Genomic DNA, 13,598 nt, shown 5'->3' with positions numbered 1-13,598 from the left:
TCTTTGGAAACAACTTTCTTTATGAGAATCTTGAGTTCCTATTGAGTCTGGCCTGGAGTGGGCTAGACCAGTGCAAATGTTCCAGGAGCAGATGGGGTGGCCAAGGCCAGTGTTGGGGAAGACGGGGACACAGCAGGTGGGTGAGGTGTCCTAATGATTCCTAGACCAACAGTCCCCTAGGAACCACATGACTGTCAAACTGACCTCTGAGACTTGTTGGAATGAATACTGAAAGGTGGCTGTTTATTCTGTGTCTAGTCTTGAGTGGGCGACTGGCCAGCATGAGTTGGCTAGTGAGGGATGCTGTGACGCCAGCCCAACTCTGCCTACAAGCAGAAGGTGACAACTAGAACTGAGTCAGGAGTGACTCGGAGAAGACCCTGATGCCCTTCGCTTTCCTCCCAAGGAAGCTCTTCTGCCAGCCTCAGAGGCCACGAGCATGGACTCTGGGGTCAGTGTGGGATTTCAGGCCAGCACTACTCACCAGCTATTTCTTGGTCTCTCGGGCCTCATTTTACTTCTGTCAACAGGGGCCCCTTCCCTGCAGGATTGTTGTGAGGAGTAAAAACAGGGCATCTGAAGCAGCTGGCCCAGAGCAGGCCACTGGTGCACAGCAGCTAATACTGGGGGGGAGCAGGAGATGCAGGACAGGAGACGAAGCTGCACACCCTCCCTCTTTCCTTAGGGGGAAACGACCTGCCCTTCCTGCACAGCCAGCCTTCCACCACAGAAGTGCCAGCTGGGGGCTGCCCGTGTCTTATTTGCTTTTCAATCTGCGATAGCTCGGGACCAGCTGTTCCAATATTAGACTCCTCACTGCCAGAAGACTGCCTTCCTCCTGCTGCAGTGCCAGTCATCACAAGCAGAGTTTTTCATGCCTTCTTTTCAGATGAAAAATGGTTCTCAGATGGCCTGTGGCCTTCCCGTCTCTGATGGAGACAATCTCAACTGTTTGCTCGCTGCCACCTCCCAAGTCCAGCTTGCTTGGGTTTCCATCCAGTATCTCTCCTTCTCTCTTCATAAGCAGGACTCCCCCCATCCTGGCCTGGTGCTGAGCTGGGTACCCAGTTCTCTTCAGAGATGCCCACCATGCCCCCTTTCTCCACCCCAGCCCCCATGGAAGGGGCCAAGAGGCATTCCTGACAACACCAAGAGGACAGAGGACCCAGGAGTGGAAGAGACTGGTTCTCTGAAGCTTCTCAATACCCTGAGGGTCAAGGCCTGTACTGACACGTGGTAATACTTTGCCTGAGCCCTCTTCCCTCCACCTCTGTCCTCCCCGCTGGCAGTCCCCAAGGGCCTGCACCCAGAGATGGAGGGAATGCTACGGCCCCAGGGACCCTGCCTGGTTAACCCTTTCTTCTATACATTGATCCTTCACACCCTTGCTGCGGTCCTCAGTCAGCTGCCACCCTCGTCACAGATGAGGATGAACAAGTTCAGAGTTCAGTGCTGGTACAAGGTCAGGCAGCATACAACCTCCGGGCCTGCATTTTCCTGTATGTCGGTGGGGTTCATGGAGAGGAGTTCAACAAGCAGCTCTAGCAGCCCCTCTGGCACTGTCCAGTAATTTACCTGGACAACAGCCACTTGCGGCAAGTACTGGGAGCAAGTCCAGCCAGGACAGCAGCTGATGGGCCTCCCCAGCAGCCCTGGCCCTGGCAAGGAGCCCGGGAGAGCTGGGCAAGTAGGCCTCAGGTCAGCACCTTCCCCTTCAGAGGGAGAGTTCCTTTTCAATAGCTGTTTCAGGTTCTGGGATGTTTCCTCAGGGCTATGAGTTCAAGGTGGGTCCAGGGATGATACAGGCAACTGTCCATCTGCTGTTTCGAGAAGGGAGTCTCACCGAGACACTCACCCCCCAGAAGAGATGTCTGCTGGCCCATTCTGGCAGGAGGGGAGATGCACGCCTCATGCAGCTGCTGATTTAATGTCTGGATGGTTCCTCCACAGCCAGCACAGGGCTAGATCTCTGGGGGGCCTGAGCACACACCTGCTCAGGAGGCCAGAGCCTGAGCTCAGCCCAGGAATGGAACAAATCTTTGCTGAAGGGGCTCCAGAAGGCTGTTAGGCTCACCCCAGCACCCACTGTGTAGTATCTCTCCAGCCCCAGCCCTGTTTCAGGGGGCTATTTCCTCCAGCATAAGGGTAGGTCTGGGAGGAAGACTGACATAACAGGTGACTGAGCCCACACCTACCAGCTGTGCCTGCCTCTCAGAGGACCCCCCAAGCATCTACTGTACACCAGGTGCAGCGCTGGGCTTTTTCACAGACATCACGCCTTCCTCAAACCAGCCCCACGAAGAGGGACTTACTAGCCCCAACGTATAGATGAGGAAACTGAGGCCTAGCCAGACTTGCTGAGGATGGCTGAGAGTAAGTGGCAGGGCACCCAGACTCTGCTCCTTGGCCGGCGCTCTGCACTTAACGCTGCATCTCCCCACCTCTTCGATGCCTGCAGAAGCAGGCGTCCAGCTGGACTCCAGAGAAGAGCATGGTGTGTCAGGCAGGTGCCTTAGGTGCCCTTGGCAGACAGTCCCCTGTGTGACCTGCTGGCTGAGCCCATGTTGGGACCACAAATCAGAGCTGGTCATGTGATGGGGGCTGGGCCTGATGATTCCTTAAGAGGTCTGTTTCCCGGGCTCATGGGCCAGGGGAGCCCCTGGGAAAAGCGTCAGGATACAGCCTCCAGGGCATGCTCTCTGCAGTCCGCTGTGCAGACCTGTCCTTCCCAAGTTCTGCAGCAGCCTAGCTCAGGTTTGGTTGGGAGGAGGAAGGGGAGGAGCCAGAGCAGGAAGGATGGAGCCAGGAATAGAAGGATGGGAAGCAGGAGCCATGAGGATGTGGCAGAGCTCTCTGGCCATTCACACCCCGCTTGGCTGGCCTCCACAGCCAGCCCTCTCCTGCCCAGCCTGCTCTGCCGCGGGCAAAAGGGCTGGGTCTGCTGAAAGCTAACATCTTTGGTTTCCTTACCCCAGCGACCAGTCCGTTCAAATTGCATGCGGGGTAGGGGGTGGAGAGGAGGGAGAGGAACAGCCTGTGAACCTGAACTCATACAGTTTGAGAATTTAGCCTTTACGCTCCAAGTAGGTCACCCAAAGACTGGGAACTCAGAGGCTCCCCTAATACCAAATCTTGCCCCCACGCCCTGGCCTGAATAAGAAAGGAAGTCTAGAGCGAATCCTTCACTGGGAGAAGGGGACCTGGGGGTGAGCACTGGGCTGCATAGAAATGAGGGGCTGTGGGGCAAGAAGCCTCCCCCAGGACTCCTACCTCAGCACCAGGCTAACATCTGAGCAGGAGCCCCTGGCCACTGTGAGGCCCACCCAGTCAGCTGCTGTCCAGTTAAGCGAGGACAGACCTCAGGCCACACCCAGACCCCTCGCGTCTCCCTTCTGCGCTGCATGGTCTCAGGCCAGTTAGCACAGCGTCGGAGCCCCTGTCCCACCCCCTGCTCCTGCACAGCCCTTTTCCATGACTTGGAGGCAGCCAGTGACTTCACTCCATCCTCCACTTCTCAGCCTTCATCCTTCAGCAGCAACACTATTGCCTGAGTCGGTCCAAGAGGAGGGCACCAGGCAGTTGGTCCAGCTCCAGGTTGGCGCTGGCTGGGTGTTGGGGGAGGGCAGGGGAGGGGAGGGAGGAGTTCCAGGTGAAGCGAAATGATGGGTCTGTGGGGGCAGCACCCCTCTTTCTGCTAGTTCACTCATCTCTCCTCTACCCAAAACTATTGTCCAACAGAGAGGCTGAAGGAGCATGGAGCTGGGGAGGGCCTCACTTGGAGCTGGGAGCCGAGTGGTCTGCGTGGAGGAAGGTGGCAGTGGTGTAGTTCTGGAAGAGAGGCTGCAGGAACATGCCAATCGTGCCAAAGACACAGACGAAGACAAAGATCCAAAGGAACAGGCGGTCGATCACCATGGCAACATACTTCCAGTCCTCACTCACCTGGAGAGAGGAAGGGTAGAAGGTATCAATCACATAATACAGGAGGGGACTGGATCGGGAATAAGCAACTTCCATCACACATCACTCCTCTCCCTCCTTGACCCCAGAGCGACCGTTCCAAAGTTCGGCTCCAGTCTTGCCTGCTTAAAAGCCTCCAGTGACCCCATTGCCTTCAGCAGCCATCCAAACTCCCAAGTCTAGAATCAAGAGCACCCATGACAAATACGAGCCAACATTTATCTTCTTCCAAGTTCGACTCAGACTTACCAAACTCGTCTGCCCTCTCAGGTCTCTGTGCCTTTGGGTTTCCTCTCAGTCTGGAATTCCAGTCCTCCCTATCTCTACTTGTGAACTCCTACACATCTTTCAAAGCCTACATCAAAATATCACCTCTTCTATGACGCCTTCTTAATCCCCCAGATCAGAATGAACCTCTGTTTCCTCTGGGGCTCCCTCAGCATTATCTGTACATCTCTGTGCTGTGCTGTGCTTATTCACTCAGTTGTGTCTGACTCTCTGCAACCCCATGGACGGTAGCCCACCAGGCTCCTCTGTCCGTGGGATTCTCCAGGCAAGAATACTGGAGTGGGTTGCCATGCCCTCCTCCAGGAAACCGTCCCAACCCAGGGATTGAACCCAGGTCTCCACCATTACAGGGGAGATTCTCTACCGTCTGGCCACCAGGGAAGCCCAGTGTTTTTACTCCACTGTATTGTCAGTTCAATTCACATGCCTATCCTCTCCTCCCCACCCCAACTTAAGCTATGAGCTTGTAAACTACAGGGGCCTGATCTGATTCATTTTTGTAATCCCAGCATCTCAAACACAGAGTTCCAGTAAATGAGTGTTGAACTAGTGAATGAATGGGGCCCTGCAGGCCTCACTCCTTACGTAACTGCCCGGGGAGCCCTGTCCAACAGCCCCAGGATGTGAGGACTGAGTCTCAGATGCAAACAAACCCATCCAGAAGAGGATGACCACTGTGTTTGGGAGCCAGTCACAGGGTCTGCAGGAGAGCTGGCCTCCACTCGGAGCCATTCCACTCCCGTCTGAGCCTGGACCTTTGCACACATGTTCACCTGAAACCTTGTGCGTCCTCTGTACTTGGCACCATACCGGGCACTGGGGATGTGAGAGGGCAAGACAAACACATCCTGCAGTTCAGTCTACTGAGGGAGATGGACATAAAATCAGTAAAAATGAAAATGATTACACCCTTTTGGGTGCTTACCTGGAAACAAAGGACAGAGAAATGGAGGGGGAGATATCATTCAGGGTGTGATCTGGGGAGGCTTCTTTGAGGGAATGACATCTTAAGCGAAGATCTGATAAGTGACAAGAAGCCAGCTCTATCAGGAATAAATTGAAGAAGGAAACAGACAAACCCAACCTGTGGTGGTGGCTTAGTTTCTAAGTCGTGTCCAACTTGCAAACTGTGGGACCTTCAATTGGCCTGGGCCCTTCAAAAACATCTATGCCATGAAAGACAACTCTAAGGAACCGTTCCAGAGTGAAGCAAACGAAAGAGACAGGACAACCAAGTGCAATTCAAGATCCTGGACTGAGCTGGAGGAGATGCTACAAAGGCTATTACTGAGACAACTGAAAAAATTTTAGTATGGACTTTATATCAGATAAAGGTATTGATGCTAATTTCCTGAATTTGATCACTGGGCCTGGGTTATAGAAGACAATATCTCTGTCCTTGGGAGAGAAAAGCTGGAGTATTTGGGATAAAGGGTCACTTACTCTCAACAGTAGGGCAAAAATTAATTAATAATAGTAATAATTCTTAAAAGGGAAAAAAGGGGCATTCCAAGCAAATGGACCAATATGTGCAAGGTCTGGAGGCAGGAAAGAGCTTAGCTCGCTTAGAACAAGCGTCAGATGAGCCAGTGACCTGAGCTGTGGAGAGATGACACATGGTGAGCAGGAAACACTGTCTGTTTGGATGGAGAAGCACAAGAACTAAATCGGGGAGACCTTCAGGCGTCCCTGCCCTGGGCCAGGCGAGAGCTGATGGAGGCACAGCCAGGGAGGCAGCATGGAGATGGTGAACAAAGGATGAAGCGGAGAATGATTCTGGAGGTTGAGCTCACAAGACAGGACTTCTGATGATTTGGATGGTGGGGGAGATAAGAAAGACAGGCATCGAGGATCACTCCAGGCTTCTGGTCTAAGCCATTGCGTGGACGGTAATGTCATTTACTGAAAGATGGGGAGATGAGAGGAGCAAGTTGGTGGTGGGAATGTAAATCAAGCATTCAGTGCTGGACATGTTAAGTTTGAGATGCCTGTGAAACACCCAAGTAGGTCATTGCATCCTCATCACCTAGCTCAGTAAATGCGCATTACATGCGTTTGCTGCAGTGGGGGAGGCAGAGGCAGTGGCACAGCCAGCTGAGCCCCTGCACCACCAGCATTCCCCACTTGGCCTCAGCCACCTCTGAGCCTCCAGCCCCATCCTCTCTTGCCTCGGTCCCTCTCATCTTCCATCAGGACCATAACCTGCTCCCTGGCTCAAGCCCCAGCTCCTGCCCTCCCAAGGGACAGAAACGCTAGGCTCTGGAGCATCCCACCCCCCACAAACGATAATGCAGGAGCCTGCCCTTCCTTACTCCCCAGGCTAGAAAGACCGCATCCCAGTGGAAACATGGCAACAGCTGAGCCGCAACCTGGAACCAGCCAGGTGATTAAAGACTGCTGGATGGGGCCAGCCACAACCCCAAATGAGGGGGAGTCAACCCCTCATATTCCCTCCTCCTCTTCCCCTAATTCAGTGTTCAAGGAGTCCCCTTCAGGTACAGCCACTGCAGAAAAAGCCATGTGTGCAGAAAGCTCTGGGCAGGTCCCTGGCCTTCAGCTGCCTCCACCTCCATAAATAATTCACAAGGCCATTCCCTGAGGACTCAGAAGAGAAGGAAAAGGATACTGATTTGGGGCTCTGCCCTCTTCCCAGTGGCTAGTGGAGCCACCTAACCACCCCCACACCTCCCATACACACTTTCTACTGCCCTCAATTTTGCCCCCAACACGGGGCACCCCAAGGATTCATCCTCATTTGTGCAAAGAGCTGCAGGTTAACAACATGCTCTCGGGAATCCAAACGGCAGAGGGTCTCTGGGGACACAGCCACAGGCCAGCTGCAAACCTACAAGGGCCTCCTCCCCTCTGTGGCCACCTTTCCAAAACTAATGGCACTAAGGATGCCCCAGCCCAGGCATTTCCCTCCGGAAGCAGCGAGGTCATCCTGTACCGACCGCGGAAGCCAAAGGAGAGGCTGCGCCAGCGCCCAGGCCCACAGCTCCAGGCCAGACCCGCACTGTCGGCATCCTGCACTCCGATTTGCTTTGTCTGAGGAGCTTCTGAGGGGCCCTGCAGCCCCGCATCCCATGCCCGAGTCCCTGAGCTGCACTCACGCTCTGGTCGTCGTCCTCACTCCGCATATGATCCGCGATGAAGCGCACGCCGTCCACCGCCTCCCGGAGGCCGCAGCCACACGGCCCCCTGGCGCGCCCGGGGCCTGCCGCCGGCGCCGGCTCCGAGCCGAAGGCCCCAGCCAAGCCCTGCACCGACGCGCGGTTGACGAAGCACGTGCAGGAGTCGGCCCCCGGGGCCTCGCGGAAGAGGGCGCCGGCTCCCTCTCGCTCGCGCTGGCGCCGCCGCAGGCGAAGGCGTTGGCGGGCGCAGCGGTGGCGCGGCTGCTGCATGAACAGCAGGGTGGGCAGCTTCTCCAGGAAGACGGCCTTGACCCAGGGCGCCATGGTGTGCGTGGTGGGTGAGCGGTGGTGCACGTTGAGCACGCACACGCTGGTGACGATGGAGAAGGTGACGAGCACCATGGTGAACATGAGGTACTTGCCGACGAGCGGCACGTCGAGGGAGGTGGGCGGCACGATCTTCGAGATGAGCAGCAGGAAGACGGTGAGCGCCAGCAGCACAGAGATGCACAGCGTCATCTTCTCACCGCAGTCAGACGGCAGGTAGAAGACGAGGATGGCTAGAGAGGTGATGAGGACGCAGGGGATGATGAGATTGATGGTGTAGAAGAGTGGCTTGCGACGGATGATGAAGTCGTACGTGATGTCCACGTAAGTGGAGTCATCCGGGTTCTCGTTGCGCCGGCCGGGCAGCGCCACTATGTCCCACTCGCCGCTGGGTGTGAAGTCGTCCAGGTTGGCCACGTCACTCTTGAGCACCAGGTCGATCTCAGTGCGGTCGTAGGTCCACGAGCGGAACTTCATGGTGCAGTTCTGCTGGTCAAATGGGAAGTGCTTTACCTCGATCTTGCATGCGCTCTTGTAGATGGCAGGCGGCAGCCAGAAGATGCTGCCATCGTAGGAGACCACGGCGTTGGAATAGAAGGACACCTCGTACATGCCGTCGGCACTGCCAAGGGACCACACAGTCAGCCCCGACTTAAGCATGCCTCCGCCCCATGCATCCACCCAGCCCAGAGTGGGAAGAGAGGAAAGCCGAAGAGAGGTGTGGGAAGAGGGAGGTAGGAAGGAGCAGGAATTAATAAGCAAGAAGGGGATGCGGGTGGGTTGGTGGGGAGAGGAGGTGTCCTGGTCAGAAGGCCTGAGGGGCCCCTCTGTTACTTGTCATGCACTGTATAAGCCGGTTGGTCCATATGAAGGTGGAGAAGTTGGGGGAGCCAGGGAGATCAGAGTGAGGGGCCTGGAGCAACAGAGAGGGACTGGGGCAGGTGGGAGCAGGAGATGGGACCTAGAGCCTAGGGACCTGTGGCTTTGGGTCTTGGAGGTAAGATGGCTTATTGTAGGAGAGCAGGTGGAACCTTGGGGAGAAACTGGGACCTCCAAGTTCTTTGATTCTTACCATTCCTCCAGGAAAGCCTATTTTTTAATCAGTTTGTGCACTGGGAGCTGTCAATCTTTGTTTGTATCACACCGCAGCTCCAAACAATTAGAGTCCTAATTGACTGGGAGGGAGCTGGCCATGACCCAAGTTACCTTGGCTGTCCACTCCATACCTCACTGGTTTGGGTTTGTCCGTCTGAGTAGTGACTTGTCTGTGCCAATGAAAAGTCCCTTCTCTCCCCCAGCATGAGCTAATTTACTTTCTCCAAGACCTGAGCACTCTCAAGTTCTCCTCCACCCTTCCCATCCCTCCAGGGTCACCTACTTGTTGTACAGGACCACATCTGGGAGCCAGATGTGTTTGGAAGGGAGCCGAACTTTCTTCATGTTGTCAAATTCCTCAGGCTTCCAGGTGAGGCGATAATCCTCCCACTCCTGGGAAAGGGAAAGAGGGAGGCAGCACCGACCTCTGCCCTGGGAGGGGCTCAAGGTCAAGGACAGAGACAAGAGGAGGCCTATTTGGCTTGAGGAATTTTTAAAAGTCCTTGCCTCGCCACCGCGCCTTCTCGGCCCAGCAAAAGTGGCTTCTCATTTAATTTGCATAGCCAAGCCAAGATATTAGGAGCTACATTTTGTGAATGAGAAAATGAGTCTTGCAGTGTTTAACATATTCAAAGTTAACAGAGCTGGTGAATGGAAGAACCAAGACTCATATCCAGTTATTTAAGATCCCGAGGTCTATACCTTTCTGCCTCTCTTGTGGAGATTCAAAGAGGGAAAAGCATATGCAAAAAAAAAAAAAAGGAGGAAAGAGAAGCCCAGAGGTGTGGGCAGGAAGAGCTCTAACCTGAGTCAGCCAGACATTGGTGGTCATGATCTGCTCCCGCTCATGCTGCAGGAAAGAGAAGCTGCTGAGAAGTGCCCCCTGCCACCATCCCTCAAGTCTGTGGGCTCCCTACACCATCCCAGGCTCCTTCACCCACGTGCCCAAGCCTTGGGGACTCCAGAAGAATTAGTGCCAACATATTCTGGCTATGCCAATTTCAGTAGCGGGGCAGAGAGCTTGGGACCCCCACTCACCACACTGATGAGCTGGGCCAGTGACACCATGAGCTGTACTGTCACCAGCTCAGAGCCATTGGTGGCTGGGCGGATAAGTTTGTTGTAGCGGGAAGGATCCAGGAGATGCTCTACCAGCCGCTCTTCTGTGTCCGTACCCCAGACTCCTGGGCAGGGTAGTGGGGTGGGGAGCAAGAGGTAAGTACACAGCAAGGAGGGCCCACCCAGGTTCCCACTCTCCCTAGGCAAGTGGGACAACCTAGGCCCAAATAGGAAGCTGTAGTTTCCCACAACCCATCCCTAAGAAGATAGCAAAATGCTTAGGTTGCCTCCATGGAAGCCCCTCATATAGCTTCCCACAGCTCATCTCTAAGAAGACAGCGAAATGCTTAGGTTGCCCCCAGTGGAAGCCCCTCATAGAGAAGGCCCTCTCTGAGATCACTGACCAAGAAGCCCAGACAGTCCCCCCACAGCCTCCCACTAAAAACCCATTCTTCAAGGATCAGTGGAGACCCTGCTCTTCCTGCAAGGTCTCAGAGGATGATTTCAAAAGATTTGAAGTTTCTGTTTCCACGGTTTCTTCTAGAAGATATCTACAATTCAAGGAAGGTTTTAGAAGGTAGTGAAAGGGGAAGAGTTATATGTGTCCCACCATACAGCCTTTCTTCTCAGTCAGTGCCTATCTCTGTGTACAAGTAATGTTATGCGCCTCTACATGTGACTAGCTGTGACCCCCTCCCCGAAAAGGTATTGGGTTGGAGTAGAATACTTGGGCTACCTGAGCTGTGCGGGACAGGGCATATACTTAGCCTCAAGTTCCACACATACAGGAGCCCACCTCTCATGAGATTGCAGGCAGATGTGGAAAGCTCATTCGGTTGTATTTTCCTTTTGTACCTGCCCCACCACACACTATCTCCTGCAACCCTGCACGAACGCACCCCCACCTCCTCAGAGACCCCTCCCTGGCCCTTAGCCTGGCAGAGCTTCTTCCCTTCCGAGTCTCCTGTCCACCCTCCAAGAGAGTTGAGAATTTGCTTGTTTCCGTTTCCTGCCTTGCCCCTGTGAAGTGAGCAAAATTAGGAGCCCAATATGAGGGACAGGAAATGATGGAGAGCCAAGTGAGGGTGCCGAACCAGGTAGATTTGCTTGAGATAATGGCTCACTGGAAGTTAAATAGCAATTCAGCTGCAATCAGAGTCTCCCCTTCCTGCCACCCCAGAAATCCTGGGAAGATCCCTTCCTTCCTTCCTCTCTGTACCCACACCCTCCCCATCACCACTGCCCAGGTTGCCCTCTCTTCTCCGCATCACTTAGAGCAAGTCCGTCTCCCAGGTACTCCCAGCTGTCCTGGGGTTCTCTCTCCTAATCCCCAGCAGACTTCCCACCATAGGGATCCCTCCCTTACAAATAGGAGCCTGAGTGAGACAGAGCGTGGCGACTTGTCCTTACCTGAACGCAGTCCGAGGAGGCCAAAGCTGAGGAGCAGCGCCTTGGGGCCAGAGAGCCAGGCCATGCCTCTGGCATAGCTCGCCCGGCTCGCCTAAACGTGCCAGAGCGCGCCCCAGGCTGGAAGGCCGCGGGCGGGGCTCTGTCCGTGGTGCTGAAGCCGCTCCTGCGCCGCCCGCGCCGGGCGGGAGCGGAGCCCAGGGTGTGCTCACAGCCTTTGGTGCTGCCGTGATAATCTCCACGGCGGTTCCTCGGGCTCCAAGAGCGAGAAGGAGCCCGCTTCTCGCTTATCCGGGTCTGAGCAGGCGGAGGCTTTTCCGGCTGCTCTTCCAGGGAATACAATTGGGACGGTGAGAGGGAGGAGTCTCCGCCCCGGAGGCGGAAGCGCCAGAGCTCAGAATAAAAAGGGTCCCTGGTTGGGGTATTCTTCTGCTGGTCCTGCTTAGTTAGAGTGTGTGCGAGGCGGAATAAGGGTGGCTCACCCGACGGTGGAGGAGTTCTGAAACCCCAAAGTTGGGGCAGGACCTGGAAGGGTCTGAAAAGGCTCAGGAAGAAAGTGCAAGTAAGACAAACAGGTCAGGACCGGGTAAGCACACGGGACCAAGGGCCAGAATGAGGGGAAGTGGGAGTCAAAAAGAGTTTCTGGGTCCCACCTTCCTTTTTTTCTCTTACCAAACCCAAATGCTCCCGCTTCCCGGGAAGGCTGAGGCTGCAGCCAAGACAATGCACTTAGGCCCTTAGAGAATGAGACGGAGGACTGACTGTAGGTTTGATATTTTAAGAAAGCAAACAATTTGGAGTCTAGAAACAGGATCCCTCATCTGTTCCTTTCCATACCTCCACAGAAGGCATCCAGGGGATCTAAGGTGGAGACATGTGGACATCTCCTGAAAAGGTGACCTTCAAGAGTGGAAGGGTAAGTGGCCCTTATCAATTAGCCTTTCTCACCCACATTCTGTTCCTCACCAGTCTTTGACTTCTGTGTGACAAGGGGGAATCAGAGGATGATTTCATAGAGACCAGCCCAAGAATGAAGCTAACACAAAGGAAAGCAAAGACGAGACAGAGGTGTCAAAACTCAATGACATCTTTGATCTTAAAAGCCCCGAACTTTTAACTTCTGAGCCAATAAAGGCTTCCCTTTTTTCCTAGGTGGATTTTTTTCAGTTTCAACCAAAAGATTCCTGACTAAAGCAGCCTTATCATACATCAAGGCACTGTCTTGTTCCATCTCTGCCTACTTCTTCAACCTCCTCTGGGCTGGTGCCCGCAACCCCACACTCCTCATGGTAATGTCTTTATTTATTTATTTTTGAAATAAACCTTTTCTTTTTCTTTCTTTCATTTTTAAATTTATTTGGCTGCACTGGGTCTTCATTGCTGCATGTGGGATCTTAGCTGTGACATGCAGGATCTAGTTCCCTGACCAGGGATGGAACCCAGGCCCCCTGCACAGGGAGCACTAAATCTTAACTTCTGGACCCATCCTCCATGCTTCAGGGCCTTTTAAACATGCAGTTCCCTTGATTCTGTTTTCACCCATTTCCCGTCAGCCACTTTCTACTTTGAACACCTGGCAGAAACATCAGTTCCTTAAGGAAGCTATGCCTGACCAAAGATTAGGTCAGGTGCCCTGAGACATGTTTCCAGAGGATAATAAATGAGTAAATAAATCAATCTAAGGTGGTAGCTATCTCTCCTCCTAGATTTTGAACCAGTACAGTGCCTGGCATATTGTGAGGGTTCAACAAATAAGCCAAAGGGCTGGTACAGGACTGAAATCTTTTAATAGGTAGAGAAAAATTCCTCTCTAAAAGCTCAGCCAAAAGCAACTTATATACATGTACTTAGTTCCTGGAATTGAGAAGGAAAAGCAAAACAAGTATCCACAAAGGGCTAGAGAGGATGTGGGATGACTACAGTCTCCATAAGGTACGTGGAAGGAAAGTGAAAGTGTTAGTCGCTTAGTCATGTCCCACTGTCTGCGACCCCGTGGTCTGTCCATGGAATTCTCCAGGCAAGAATACTGGAGTGGGTTGTCATTCCCTTCTCCAGGGGATCTTCCCAACTTAGGGATAGAACCCAGGTCTCTTCCGTTGCAGGCAGATTCTTTACCATCTGAGCTACCAGGGAAGCCCAAAGCATGCAGAAGTGGCCATAAATCTGCACCACAAGCTCCAGGACACATACGTGTGCAAACATGTTATCATCTCTTAAGAATTCAAGAAATCTTAGAACCAAGGAAAGAAGTGGAGAATAAAAGCCTCACGGAAAAGGGAAGGAATGTGTGTAGTCACTCCACTTGGGAAAAGAGTCAAAGGTGGGAAG

At 53.8% G+C, this 13,598-nt stretch overlaps 1 protein-coding gene and 1 long non-coding RNA gene across 2 annotated transcripts; one reads left to right on the top strand and one right to left on the bottom strand.

Moving 5' to 3' along the window:
* On the bottom strand, positions 1 to 11,610 carry CHRNB2 (cholinergic receptor nicotinic beta 2 subunit). Its single transcript, XM_015092271.4, has 6 exons — positions 11,274 to 11,610; positions 9,843 to 9,988; positions 9,610 to 9,654; positions 9,088 to 9,197; positions 7,362 to 8,331; positions 1 to 3,942 (listed from the first exon to the last, which is right to left on the bottom strand). The coding sequence occupies exons 1-6, from the start codon at positions 11,335 to 11,337 to the stop codon at positions 3,772 to 3,774; spliced, it is 1,506 nt and encodes a 501-aa protein (XP_014947757.2). The 5' UTR covers positions 11,338 to 11,610; the 3' UTR covers positions 1 to 3,771.
* Positions 11,611 to 11,630: 20 nt separating this feature from the next.
* LOC106990860 (uncharacterized) lies at positions 11,631 to 13,142 on the top strand. Its single transcript, XR_001433809.4, has 3 exons — positions 11,631 to 11,845; positions 12,116 to 12,186; positions 12,423 to 13,142. It is a non-coding gene; the product is annotated as an uncharacterized LOC106990860 (long non-coding RNA).
* Positions 13,143 to 13,598: the final 456 nt, after the last annotated feature.

The sequence above is a fragment of the Ovis aries genome, chromosome 1, assembly GCF_016772045.2.
Source record: "Ovis aries strain OAR_USU_Benz2616 breed Rambouillet chromosome 1, ARS-UI_Ramb_v3.0, whole genome shotgun sequence".
NCBI lineage: Eukaryota > Metazoa > Chordata > Mammalia > Artiodactyla > Bovidae > Ovis > Ovis aries.
This window is presented reverse-complemented; position numbering and strand designations above follow the sequence as displayed.

Coding starts and splice junctions, on each gene's coding strand:
- CHRNB2 (XM_015092271.4), bottom strand. CDS start 11,337: ATGGCCTGGCTCTCTGGCCCCAAGGCGCTGCTCCTCAGCTTTGGCCTC. Junction 8,332..9,087: donor GATGTGGTCCTGTACAACAA/GTAGGTGACCCT, acceptor GTCCCTTGGCAG/TGCCGACGGCATGTACGAGG. Junction 3,943..7,361: donor GTGAGGACGACGACCAGAGC/GTGAGTGCAGCT, acceptor TCCTCTCTCCAG/GTGAGTGAGGACTGGAAGTA.